The sequence below is a fragment of the Thunnus thynnus genome, chromosome 23 (assembly GCF_963924715.1).
Source record: "Thunnus thynnus chromosome 23, fThuThy2.1, whole genome shotgun sequence".
Taxonomy (NCBI): domain Eukaryota; kingdom Metazoa; phylum Chordata; class Actinopteri; order Scombriformes; family Scombridae; genus Thunnus; species Thunnus thynnus.
This window is the reverse complement of record NC_089539.1, coordinates 5,876,310-5,890,201: the sequence shown is the minus strand read 5'-3', so window position 1 is coordinate 5,890,201 and position 13,892 is coordinate 5,876,310. Positions and strand designations below refer to the sequence as shown.

The window sequence follows — 13,892 nt, the reverse complement described above, 5'->3', positions numbered from 1 at the left end:
TACTCCTTAGATTTCTAAACAGAGCGTTCATCATTTGAAGGGGACAATATATTGACTTGACAACTGTTTTCACCTAAAAAATATGTAATAAGGTACAATTATATCCTCCTGTATTGTAAGGAAATTCGCAAGCAAGCTTATTTGAAAAAAAAAAACTCTTAAACTGATTAAACAGTTTTTATTTCTAATGTCAAAGTAACAATTATCTACAAGAAAATACATTATTAGCTTCTGTCAGGTCAAAGACTTAATGACTGAACAACTATGCTCTTCTCCATGTGTGTGCGTAAGTGTCTCTTCAGCCTCGTAGACGTGGAGAAGCTCTTTTTACAAAGCAGGCAGCTGTGCGGCTTCTCCCCGGTATGCGTTCGGATATGCATGTTGAGGTCGGAGGAGCACCTGAACCTCCTCTCACAGTGGGAGCAGGGATAAGGCCTCTCCCCTGTGTGGATCCGTCTGTGGAGAAGGAGCTCACCAGACGTGAGGAATGTCTTCCCGCACTGAGAGCACTGGTGGGGCCGTTCCCCTGTGTGAGTCAGGTTATGCCGGACGAGCGAGGTCGACTTGGCAAACTTCTTTCCACAACGGGTGCATGCAAAGGGACGCTCTCCTGTGTGGGTATTGAGGTGTTCACTTTGAGCACGCTTGGTTTTAAAGCTCTTTGGGCACTGGGGGCAACTGAATGGCCGAAAGTTGCTGTGGCTGCGCTGGTGCCTGACCAGCTCTCCATGTGTGAGGAACGTCTTATCACAAGTGGTGCAGAGGTACGGCCTCTCGCCTGTGTGGATTCTTTCATGTCGCGTAAGGCTCGCCATCTGGGTGAAGCTCTTCTCACAGTAAGAGCACTGGAAAGGTCGCTGGCCATTGTGAGTCAGCAGGTGCCGGTTAAGAATCTGGAGCTGTGTGAAGCTCTTTCTGCACTCTGTACAGGGGTACGGACGCTCCTTGGTGTGGATCTGCTGGTGCTTATTCAGGAGCCACACGTGCGTGAAGCTTTTACCGCACTCACAGGCAAATGGCCGCTCACCGGTGTGTTTCATCTGATGTCTCTTAAGGTCTGACGCTCGGCTGTAGATCTTCTCACACAGGGAGCATTTGTACTGACGCCTCACCACATGCCTCTGCCTGTGCTTCAGCCGCTCCAGGATGCTACTGAAGCTCTCGCCACACTTCTGGCATTTGTACTGACCACTCGCGTTCTCTGATGCATCTTCTGCCGCCACCACCACCTCTGTCGTTATGTCGAGGGGAGGGTCGCAAGTCTGGCCGCAAGTGGTTCGTTCAAAATGCAGCTTTAGCAACCCCATCTGAGTGAAACGTTTGCCGCACTGGGAGCAGAGGAAGGGTCGTTCTCCAGTGTGAATGCGCTGATGTCTGGTTAGATCCCAAGAGTTCTTGAAGCCCTTTTTACATTCCTCGCAGGTGTAGGGGCGCTCACCTGTGTGGGTCCGCTGGTGACGGGTCACGTCTGAGGCACGCGTGAAGGTTTTGCCACACTCTTGGCACATGTGAGGGTCCGGCCGGTCATGGATGGGGAAAGGCTTTGGGAACACCGGGCGCTGGATCGTCTTCTTGGGGGCCACAGCTGTCTCTGTAGCTCTCTGGAGTTTGCTGTACTGCTCAGGATGACTGTGCTCAATGTGCTGCAGCAGGTAGGACTCCTGCATGTGGAAGAATGGACACTCAGAGCAGGCAAAGACCTGAGTGGACATCTCCACAGTGGTACCTACGCAGAATACAGAAAAAAATACGATTGATGATTGTTGTTTCCCTTCAATATGAGAACTGTTTGTTGCCCTTAAATTTAAAGCCACTTTCACCTGTAACATTTCTGGGTTCAAATACGTGGTTGAGGTTGTGGTTTCTGATGCTCACATCTAGGTTCCCTTTATGCCTTCTGCTGACTAGTATGACCACAATAAGTTGGCTGAATATGAAGACACACATTTGCACTATAATTATCAGGTCATTTTTGTAAGGATGGCCAACAACACTAGAACACGGGGGGAAAAAAAACACAAGAGGAAAAATGTCTTCTTCTATTTCAGTTGCCAAAGAACAAAACAGGGACAGTCTTGTGTCTCTGCTGAGTCTCCGCTGGTTAAACCATGTTCTGTATCGTCCTGCTGCTCACCATCATCACCCACACTGAGTTTTAATACATCCAAACATACAAATTAGAGTATTAAACAGTATTTGATTTCAGTTTCCTATTAACTAGGCAAACAGTATTTCCTACACTGCTACACTGAGACATTTATCAAACCACTATTTCAAGATTTCAAAGTCGTTTGACAAAATAAACAGAAATACTGGTGAATGGCAACAGCTGTACTGTGTGATTAGCTTAACTGTCTGGGCAGGCTGAAGACGTCATTTTCCAAAAGCTACATCTTCACTCTCTACACTGTAAAACAACTGCAGCATTTTCACATTCATCCACTCTTGAGAATGTTTTCGAAAGTGTACGTTTTAAAGTGAGAACACTGTACAAAGTGTGAACAAAGGGACACAACTGAGAGAAAAAGAAATGTTTTTGAATTTTGCTGGCTTGGAGTGGATATACTCTGGGAAACATTTTGTCTGAAACCTCATTGCCATTTCCAGAATATTATTTACATGTAGCAGTTCTTTTCTGATTGCAGTTAAGGAGAAAATGAATTCAGTAGCACTCTGGTGGTGACAGACACCACTGCAATGTCATTGACCACTCTCACCCATCTGGCAAAGCTTTGCAAATATCAAACACATTGGATTCAGATAGGAATCCCGAGAGACCACAGGGCCATCCTCACAGCAGTTTAGTGATGCAAGATGTCTATTCCAAACATTTAACTTCAACCACCACATTAAGAGATGGACAATATGTTATAAAGTTAGATTCTGGCTCTTATTTTATCTATATTTTGCTCACATACTGTTGATTTTGAAGCTTTAACTCTTCAACATGACCAACATCCGGTTTACCTTGGGTGCCAAGGTGCTCAAGGCATTTGTGGTGTTGCAGGAGAGATCTCAGGTCATCAGGACTGGAGAGCGCTTGCAAGCAGTCCGTTAGTACAGAGGGGGCAGAGGTCAGCCACGAAACAGCCTGTTTATGAACAAAAGCAAACCAGTCAGCATGAATGATGATATATGGTCCAAAGTGTGATCATACAGTCTGTTAAGAGAGTGAACAAAATAAAGTGTATTTGACTTTCACAGTTGGGACTTTTATAATCAGTGAATGATTAAAAAAGCCAAACACATCCACTCATCCACCACCGCTCTTACTTATTGCATATTTCTACACTTGCCTGTTTAACTTCACTATAACCCTTCTTCTATATTGAACAGACATAGCAAGATGAACTCTCAACTAAAATCATTTTAGTTAAAAAGTTTGCATCTCAGCCCACCAGAGTCTCCAAATATACATCCTTGAACTTATATTCCGTAGCAGCTGTGATGTGTTGTCCTACCTGACCCAGGTCTGGTACTGGCAGGAGTTTCTCCAGTTTGGAAAGAAACTCCCAAACAAGGAGCTGCATGTCTGTGTCATAGCTGATACCGTATTCTGTTGGAAAAACCTCCTGAGCAGGACAAAGGGTAACAGTTACTCAAAGTCCAATTGTAAGGGGTCATAATTCCCCAAAAACAAAAGAAAATAAAAGAAAAAAGAAAAAAAAACACATCAAAAACTGAATGCATTGCCTGGTAAAAATGCTCCCTCTCTGCTGGGTCTTTCAGGAGCGTTTGGACAAGTTCCAGGAAAATTGCCTCCTCTGCATCCACCTCTGCATCTCCACTCTGGAAGAAACTATCATTGTTACTGGGACCATCTTAAACAATGCCCCATCAGACCAGTAATTACAAGGGGAAGGCCACTGTTCTGTACATGTGACAATGACAGAAACATGTTGTAAGTTGGTTTTTTTTTTGGTGAACTGTAATGAGACAATGGTGAAAACACGCTCTCACTTACTCCTGTGTATCCTGGTGGGCGGATTCGTTCTAGGTGAGGCTGTATAGACGAAACGTTGGCTGTTTCCTCATTTCTGCACAACTCAAGAATGATCTGGAGAGAAATGTTTGGTAAAGACAAATTGCAAGATGCTCTAAAATGTAGAAATGTGTCACATATGGATGACAGTGTTAATTTTTGTAACCTGATTTTATCTGAAACACACTGACTCACTTTGGCTCTCAGTCGCAGCAGCAGTTTGCCCCGTTGCTTTGGACTGAGCAGGTCTGGAACTGTTGCTGTCACCAGCGTCACAAACTCATCCAGCTTTTCATAATCAAGAACATCTCTCCGCTGAGCCACTTGCCACAACGCTGCAGAAAGCAGCCGCAGAGGAGGAATCAGCAGTCTTAATGATGTCAATGGAAGGAATATATCTGTTCAAATAGACATGAGGTGGACAGGGTCATTACTGTATGCCTTTCTGAAGTGTCTTCTTGACACAGCAATTAGGCCAGTGTACCATAATTATTTATCTTTGTTCTATAGCAAACACACAAATTAGTGGAGCCTGGCTCCAATGTCTGTACATTTGCCAATAACCATTCACAAGTGCTGAGGGTCTGGTGTGACTATTTAGAACAGTAGATTAAAGATCCTCTTTCAGACATGTTTAATATATATATAAAATACTCTACATTGAATAATAATTTCTCTCTGATGTGCTTTATCCTCAAAAAGTTCAATTATCTTGTTAAAATCCATACAATGTACAACTCCTCCTTCTCTCTTATTAAAAGTCCAGAATAAATATACAAATATATTTAATTTCAAAAGTTTAACTGCAGGACACAAGATATCTTCTACTTCACTGAGAAGTCCATTTTCAGTGTTTTTGCACTGGAGGCTTCAAGATTCCACATCATACTTGTGTAAATTGCGTACTTGACCATGATTGGCTCCAAACTAGTTTTGATGTCACAAATCATGCTTGTAGGCCCGCCCCTTAAAATAAGATTTTCAATGATCACAGAGAAACTTTAAACTTTCAGCAGATAAATGTGAAAACAAACTGCACATACATCATTCTGCACAGTGAAGCTCAAACATCCAACTGTAGGAACAAGAAGGAAAACATATTCTTGAGCAGAGGAGGACTCCTAAGTATCGAAAAAATGAGGGTCTATGAGCAAGTAATTGATTGGCCATTGGGGGAACCTCCTCAATCAAATAAAATAGACCCACCACACTTCCAACAGTGCTCATCAGTAAGTGTGCAGATTAGGAAGCTAAATGAAGAGTAAAAACATGCAAATTACACAACAGGTGACAGGCAGAGCTTGTTGGCTGATCGCTGTTATATTAAAAAGACTATACAGGCTCCTACTATAGCTGCAACTGACAACACAACATAAACACATTCAAATATGATGCTATCTTGTGCCAGTGTATTTTAAATGAATGCTGAAAACTGTAGTGAGGATTTCCACCACCTCTCCTCACAGTTTTGTGTTTAGCTTGATGTTTTCTACTCGTTGTTCAAACCCTTTAATGTGTCATATTGCAACAGGACAAAGACATAAACCCTCTCTGTGGCACATCATGAGCTCATTTTTATAGAGCAAATCAGCAAACCAGGCAAAATGCGCCGTTAAAACTTTTATCAAGCACAGCTAACAACAAAACTGTAAGAAACCAAACGCTATCACCGCAAGCTAAAGGCACTATGCGAGTAGGTTAGCTCACTGTTAGCTGTGACACTTGTTCGACAGTGTAGAAAAACGGACCTGTGTTTTCCAACTGACATGAACTGGCAGTCGTTTCCATCATGAAGACGATGTGAAGTCACTTTTAGGTCACTAACTTTAGCAACACACTAGCATAAGGTGGAAAGTCAGATTTCAGTTTCCTAGGATGGTGACGGAAGACCCGCCCTATTCTGCCTCTGATTGGCTTATCCTGGAATTCTTACCCTAACCCCAACCAATCTTACTCCTCGTGCCTAAATTTTACCAACCCAACCAACGAAGATAACGAGTACTGGCCAATGAGAGGCAGAGTACAGCGGGTCATGACCTCGCCATCCTAGAAAAGAATAATGTCTCCCGGTGGAAAGCCATTTGTTGTTACTTCCCAATAAAGCGGAAACACGTATGGTAACTTCCTTTCAAAATAAAAGTATGGGTTTCAAAAATACATATCTAAATGGCACCAACTGATAAATACAGGAGAGGTTCAACATTTCAGTCCAGTTACTAAATGAAATACACTAACTAGTTGTAAACTTACTTTAGGATATGAAACAATACAGTGCAGAAATAACTTTACAAGGCAAAGTTACACAGCATTCATAAAATAGACAGATTTTATGAATGCTGTGTAACTGCTGTGATGAGCAAATTCACAACTTTATCCCACACACTGTAAATCCATTTATATTTTCCTACCGAGTCAGACTGAACACAATCAAGACTTTGCGGGAACATAGTATTTTCTGACTCTGAAAAACTAAGACTAATGTTGTACTAAGTTATAATAACAGACATAATAGAGACAGATAGAGATTTGACATGTGTGTAAATTAAGACTGCCAAACCACAAACAAATAGTAACCATTTAGAAGGTAGGCAAAACACTTTATTTGCAGTATTTTTCATGTGCAAACTCACAAAGTTTTAGTGTGCTGACATCAGACTCCAGACCACGTCACATTCTTCTTCATAGGGTTGAAGTAAAGTCTTGTTTCTCTGGTGTCTTCACTCTTCATTGACCCACTCAAATGATCAAATGGCTTCAATATGATAAAACACTCAAACCTGCTCTGCTGGGTAACACTTACAATGACAACACTTGAAGGACCAGTGTGTAGGATTTAGTGGCATCCAGTGATGAGGTTGCAGATTACAATCAACTCTATACCCCTCCCCCTCCCCTTCCCCTTCCAAGTGTGTAGGAGAACCTACAGTGGCCACAAACTTGCGAAAAATGCAACAGGCCATTCTTAGAGCGTTTGGTTTGTCTGTTTTGGGCTACTATAGAGACATGTGGTGACACATAGCTGGCTCCGTGGAAGAGGACTTACTCCCAATGTAGATATAAAGGGCTCATTCTCAGGTAACGAAAACACAACAGTTCTTATTTTCAGTGATTATGCACTAATTAAAAAATACTTACGAATATAATATTCAATTTCTGCCAATAGATGCCCCTATATCTTACACACTGGTCCTTTAAAATAGTTTCTTAGTGACATTAGGCACAAAATCCTGATGGCAACGTTGTCACTTTTCAATGATACAATTAATTACTTGAAAATGTTCCTCTTCCACATGGCAACAAGATGAATCCATCCATGTAGAAATACAGCAGCAGCTGGCAACAGGTCACCATGAGGAGTTCTGTTGTTCAAATCTTTGATATGAAAGCAGGACGCCAGTGTATAAGACTTGCAGTCACATGGTCTGAGTCCTGGAAACTTGGGATGAGACATCCAATAAAGCTGCGTTAAATTCAGCCGAAGCTGGGTTAGCGTTCCTGACAGCTGGGCAGGACCAGCACTCCATGTCTTCTCGCTCCAGAGTCCAGAGGACAAACCTTTAACACAAACAATCATATTTCAGACGAAGCAAAACGCAAGACGATCAATTTAGAGAAAAAGGTTGTTGCCTGGTTTAAGTGTAAGGTGTATCAAAGTGCGGTCAGTGGTTATAAGGGCTCACTCAATGCATTCAAAGAAAGCAGTTTATACAAATGTCAGCACCCATATTACTGATATATACTTTAAAAACACACTATGACTACAAAAAGTATTCACCTCAGCCCTCCTTGGAAGTGTTTATAATTTATGTCCAGTCACTGTTTGGTCAATTTCCTGATAAAAACCCATCATGAAGACAAAGAAACACTCCAAACTAATCTGCAACAAGGTCTTTAAAAAGTCCCAATCAGGCAAACGCTGCATAAAAATGTCCAAGGCACTGAATAGGAGTGTGCATTATGACACTATTTATCATGAGACGATATAAATGATCAACTGTTAGAGATTTTGCTCTACTGTTTATCTGTAGTTGATATCCACATCTCTGTATGAGCAGTGGTGGAAGTAATAAGCTCTGACCATTTCATTCTATGATTTATTCTCATTTCATCTTCCCCCTGTTTGATACGTTTTGCAGTTCATGAACTAGCTTGTAAATGACTGAACAGCGTCATCTACAGACATTATGCCACTTTTAACGTGGACCGGAAATTTCCAATCAGAAGCTGTCAGGCGTCGTCAGGATGTCAAATATTTGAACAGGTGAACTCAGAGAACAGGCGACACCAGTTAGTGGTTAGGATGTGTCATTAATGGATAAAAGCTTCCATATATAGTAAAGTTCTATTGCTGACACACAGAAAACTGACATATTAAACTCTCTAACATCTATCATATGGCGGTAACAAGACGTGCTCACTAGTTTAGCATCTTCCGTAGCCGCCTTCTGAGTTACAAGACGTTAGTTAGCAGAAACTTCTCACCTTTTACGGGACCAGGAGATAAATGACGAGAAAAAACGCAATGTCAAAGACAACGAACACCCAAAAGTCAAACCAATATGAGTGTTTCGGTAAAGAAACTTGAGTTCCTTTAGATTTAAACATTTTAAGATCTTCTTGTTTAGACTCCGTCACGGGAGTTGCAGCAGGTCCCATGATTGCTGTGTCCGGAAGTGATGACGAAACGACGACGTCTTCTTCTTCTTCTTCTTCTTCTTCTTGAGGTTTATTGACAAACAACGAATTGCTGCATTATTGCCACCAACTGGTATGGAGTATGGATCAAAATGTCTAGTATTTACAATATTGATTAAAAAAAAAAACCTCATATCCTCTCATCAAGTCAGGTAGTCTAAGATACTGAAATAGGATTCGTTAACACTCATTTCTTGAGGTATTTTGTTGAATATCTATTAGATCAAAGTGTACTTTTATTTTTCTGAGGTTTTGAATCAGATGTCCTCTTTCTGCCTCATATTTCTGACAGTAACATTAACATGCTCTACTGTTTCTTCATGAGGAAATTTCAAGTAAAATCACCTGACACTTGCTTCATGTTCATGTGTCTTAAAAGCTGTATATTCTTTGTACTTTATTTCCATTGAATACAGGACTTTGGACATTAAACAATACATTTCAGTTTATTTCAGACAATATATGGGTTGCTAATATTCTTTCATTGGGTTTGCATTTAAATAAATACTAGATGTCAGAAAGACATCACAAAAAGCCAGGTGGCCTTTGGGATCTAGCAGTCAGTGTCTATATATGACTACACACAACAAAGTTACCCCATCTCTTACTGTTATTTACCTTTATCATAACTGTACTGCAGGTAAACTTAGCTATTTTTCTACAGAAACATGACTAATTTAGCTCACATTTGAGATACAGTATTACATGTTTGCTTCTGTTGACAGCCCTATAATTCAGTAGTTTGAGCTTCATTTTGAAAGATCAAGCTCCAGATTCAGTGAGAAGCAAGTTTTTCTGCTGATACTGAAGAATCAAATGTCATCAGCAGCACATAAACTGGCTCAACAGAGTGAATTTAAAACATTTAAAACTCACTTTGGCAGAAATATCACTTGGGACCATCTCTATTGCACTCAGATATGTTCAGTGTCATGTTTACTTAAACTCTTCTAGATATTAAACATTTAAGACTTGATTTGTCATTAAATTGTTTTTGGGGTTTTCTCAAAGTACAAGAACACTAACATTTTGACTCTCTATTTTCACTACTATTTTTAAATAGATTTTTTTCTTACAAAGTTACACATTTCTGGTTTTCAATAGATCTTGTATACTGTGACTCAAGCTGCTTTTAATTCTCCTTATAAAGCAACAGTACTTTAAATTGAGAAAACTTCCAAAAAATACATCCGTCCTCAAGATGGCCACAGAGCACAAAAACATTACAAAAGGACAAAGACAAAAACTCAGCATGTTGTTTGCTTGTGTGACACCAAATACCATTTATTAGGGCTTTACAAAGACTACAAAATCCTCCAGATGAGTTAAATCACTGTCTCTGTCTATTTACATGATATGTTACATACAAATGTACAAAATATAAAACATTTAAGGACAAATGTTTCACCCAAAAAGAAGAAAACTTTCTCTCAAACCAGAGTAAATGCTATGGTTTTCAACTGAGATGTAACTGCAGGTGTACGTGGAAAAATTACCAGTTGATCATCAACACTATGGTGTACACTGTTAACGGTGTCAAAGTTCTGCTAGCTCGGGAACTAATGGCCTACAGCAGGAGTGTAGTGTAGCTGAGAGGGTGAAACGGGGTGTGTTTGCGCTCTGAATTGTGGGAGATCTAAGCTCAGGTTTGATACATGGGTATAAGTCTGTAACCATGGTGACTACCCCCTTAGCATGCAACCACACACCCTTGCAGACAGAAAGCTGGCCAAGTTGGCCAGAAATATGTGCAAACCATCAGAAGCTTGGCTGCAGAGACACGTGTGAAGCCGAACACAGGTAGGATTGTAGAGGATAGGATTGTCCTGAGGTTGTGACAACGTGACGTCTTGGTCTCTGATGGGCTTTGACTGACCAGTAGCACCTGTTGGTTGTGGGTAAATGTATACAGTACGGTGTCAGGTCAGCTTCGGTGCCTCTGGCAAGCCTAACGTGGCGTTAAGTTTGGGTTTAAATGTCCAGAGAAGAAGTGCTTCTAAGGAATAACAGGCATTCCTAAGGACGGAGAGGATCCAGAGAGTATTATGGCAGAATGGGAGAATACTGGAAAAGTGCCTATTTTTTGTTCTGTGATTTTAGTGAGTTAAAAAACTGTTTCTTACTGTACACCGTATGCCTCCTGCATAGGCAAAACATCCAATCACCACAAGACACACACCTGTTTCTGACAGCGTGTTGAGTTTTTGCATTTCTTTTTTTTTTTTTCTCTCTGTCTTCAAAGTACAATAATTTACTCAGCGGGTTAAGCATATTGTAACATCAACAGGGCAGAATGCATCTTTGATTCACTGTGCAAGACTTAAGTATTTACAACCCACCCCGACCTCAAGTGTGCAAAACCAACCCACTCGTTAAACAAAGAGAGGACAATCAAAATTCAAAATGGCTTCCGTCCAATACACGCATACATAAAGGTAAAGGTCTCTTCTCAATGCATCCCCTTTAAAAAAACTCAAAACATGCTCGTCAGGCTAGAAAACCCAAACAGTTTGGTTGTGCTCCTGTCAGTTCAAGTGAGCCCAGCTCAACTGGGCGAAAAAACTAAAACTAAAAAATACCCCACCCCTTTTTAAATGTTTGTACAATATTGGTCAGTTTTAAATTCAAATACAGCATCAACTCTTGTGTACTTTTAACTGTCAGAAACAAGAAAGGGCGGTTTGGAGGAAGAGGGAGCGACGACAAACAGAACAGGCTGTTTTTCCAACTGCAAGCAGCGTCTTTGACATAGCAGGAAGCAGGTCATCATCATCATCATCATCCAACGTTAACATCTCTTCTCACTATAGCCAATGGGAGCAGGGGATGCCTCCCGAACTTTTGCACATTTAAGGCAGTGAGAAAGCACCAGTATCATTGTTCCCTGGTAATGTGTACTTAAAAATACTTTAGGTTCTTTTTTGGTACCTTATGGATGCCAGATGGGTGCTGATGCTGACTTTCTAATGAGTGCTAGAAAGTCCTGTAAGCTTGCATCATTCAATTTATTATTACTGATATTTTGTTAATTGATCAAACAGTGTCAAGGTTGTCTTTTCTGTCAGTGTCTGAATTTCCTCGCTACAGGAAACTCTACTGAAATTGTTCTCCATGCAGGTTAAAGCAAAATGCTGAAGTAATCAGGCAACTTGCAACATTTGCAAAGCTAAAGGGTGGCAACAAGCTTCAAGGGAATTCCAAGAACAACTTAATCTAAGTTTATAACCATGGTCAGCTGTAAAGTCTGTGTGTGTGTGTGTGTGTGTGTGTGTGTATGTGTGTGTGCACATTTGGCAGTAAATCAAAGGGAAACATTGGCACTTGTCCATTTTCTTCACAGTAGCAATGTGGCTAGATGACACACAGACAATGCGCTTTCGTTGTGCTTGTTGTTGGCATACAGGGCAGCGAGGAGCGGCTTGGCAGTGCCTGACACTGAGGAGGTTCAGGGCGGGAGACCAGCACCACAAGGCTCAACTGAGGGGCAGGAGGGGTGTGTGCTGTGTGTGTGTGTGTGTCTGTCTGTCTCAGTTTGCTATGAAAATGTAATTCTTTAGTGATCCCAGTTAGGCTGTAGAGGTTTTGCAAATGTGTCAACCGCGTCTGGTGCCGTCATGGAGGTGCAGCATTGTCTGCAGACAATTTATGCTCAGAAAAAGTACAGACACCCAAAAAAGGTGATATAGATATACAGTAGATACAGAGACAAAAAAGGTGTCCTTTAGCCCTGGACTCTACTTTAGAACAGTAACTTGTGAGGAGCAGTTTAGTTAACCAGAACAAACAGCTGTTTTTTTTTTTAACTTTATCAGACATTATTAAAACACAGAATCAATCAGATGGATCTGCAATGAATCTCATTTGTATGTAAGGAAACAATCAGCTGTTCAGAGCAACTCTTTTAAGAGTTAAGAGCCTCCAATATGGCCACCAGAGAGCACTACATCACCTAAAACATTCTACAGCAGTGGTTCTCATCCATAAGTAACACAATGACAGAATGTGTGACTATCTCGGTCATGTGTTTCATACACTTTCTCTAATAAAACATCTAAAAGCAAAAATCTTATCAGATGAGGGACCCTGGGACAAAACCTTAAATGAGGGTCTGTGGTCTAATTTGTGTCAGTTTAGGGGTCCTTGATGTGAAAAAGTTTGAGAACCACTGTTCTACAGTATTCTCCTCTTACTTGCCTCCCTCAGTGGGGGAGGGGGAGGGGTCAGAGGTGGTAGAGATACGGTGCCTTGCTCAAGGACACTTTGGCAGGCTGGATTGTTGGTCACGTGGGGGCTTGAACCAATTAAAGCCTCTGATTAAAGGAGTGTCTCCTCCTGCTGCCTGTGTATAAGTGCATTTGTGTACATGAGTATATGTGTGTCTGTGAGAAGCACCTCTGTAAACAAGGAAAGACATAAACAACAGAACCTGCCCCCCTATTGTAAACATCTGAAGATATAACTGGGATTGAACAAAAAAAAATCCAGTTTTGTCAAACCCTCTGCTTTCTCTCGTTTCTCTGACACTTTGGAGATTGACGCCCAAAGTTAGAAATAATAGAGTGAACTGTAGCTCATCATGGCTGAGCACAAATATGATTTACTCCTTACAAGTCAACTTCAGAGAGACTACTGTCCCTTATCAGACACGCCCAGCCTACACATATATGAAAAGTTGTATCCTAAAATGTTATACACCAATTAAAAATGAGCTAATTTCACTATTTCAGGTCTGTAAAATATAAATGAGCTAACTTGTATGATTGTTTATCATTTGACCACTGAAGATGCTTGATGGCTACTGCCCTTTAAAACATATGATAATTTGATTTAATATTGCACCATTGTTATGTAAAAATATGTGGGGTTTTTTTCAAATGGTGGGTATATCATTTTGGATAATAAAACTTTTCATATATCATACATCTGTGCGCTATAGGGGTGTCTGGTAGTGAAGGAGGTCCAAAGGTTCCCGTGGTCCAGGGGTCCAGGGATTCCAAGGATCCGATGTCTCCTAGCAAAGCTCTTGGTCTCATAGCGCCGACTCCAGCGAGGAGTCCAGCTGGTCGTCATGGTGACTGGTGCTGTCGCTGTCGCAGCTCTGTGTGCTGGAGTAGTTAGCAGCCTCCTGCAGCCTTAGGAGCATGTTCATCTGCAAACGCAACAGAAAAGACATGTAAGCATGAGGACTAGTTAAGTTGTTAAGGAGGTGATCTCT

General features: G+C 41.2%; 2 protein-coding genes across 11 annotated transcripts in view; both read right to left on the bottom strand.

Annotated features, from left to right (window-relative positions):
- Positions 1-163: 163 nt before the first annotated feature.
- On the bottom strand, positions 164-6,037 carry LOC137175686 (zinc finger protein ZFP2-like). The gene is made up of 7 exons (XM_067581504.1): positions 5,731-6,037; positions 4,178-4,380; positions 3,965-4,057; positions 3,694-3,789; positions 3,462-3,572; positions 2,968-3,091; positions 164-1,726 (listed from the first exon to the last, which is right to left on the bottom strand). Exons 1-7 carry the CDS (start codon positions 5,771-5,773, stop codon positions 240-242), a joined length of 2,157 nt encoding a protein of 718 aa, XP_067437605.1. The 5' UTR covers positions 5,774-6,037; the 3' UTR covers positions 164-239.
- A 3,895-nt stretch (positions 6,038-9,932) lies between these two features.
- nav3 (neuron navigator 3) overlaps positions 9,933-13,892 on the bottom strand; it is an 88,561-nt gene continuing 84,601 nt past the window's right edge. For all 10 annotated transcript variants that reach the window (XM_067582132.1, XM_067582138.1, XM_067582133.1 and 7 more), the window contains one exon: positions 9,933-13,826. In XM_067582132.1, coding sequence (XP_067438233.1) covers positions 13,707-13,826 — 120 coding nt within the window. In that variant the 3' untranslated portion in view covers positions 9,933-13,706. The remainder of the gene's footprint in view (positions 13,827-13,892) is intronic.

Bases quoted from the DNA above. Each gene is read 5' to 3' on its own strand.
- LOC137175686 (XM_067581504.1), bottom strand. From the start codon at position 5,773: ATGATGGAAACGACTGCCAGTTCATGTCAGTTGGAAAACACAG. The intron at 4,381-5,730 runs GTCCGTTTTTCT...CTATTTGAACAG, and splicing joins ATGTCAGTTGGAAAACACAG to ATATATTCCTTCCATTGACA. The intron at 3,573-3,693 runs GCAATGCATTCA...TGTCCTGCTCAG, and splicing joins AGAGGGAGCATTTTTACCAG to GAGGTTTTTCCAACAGAATA.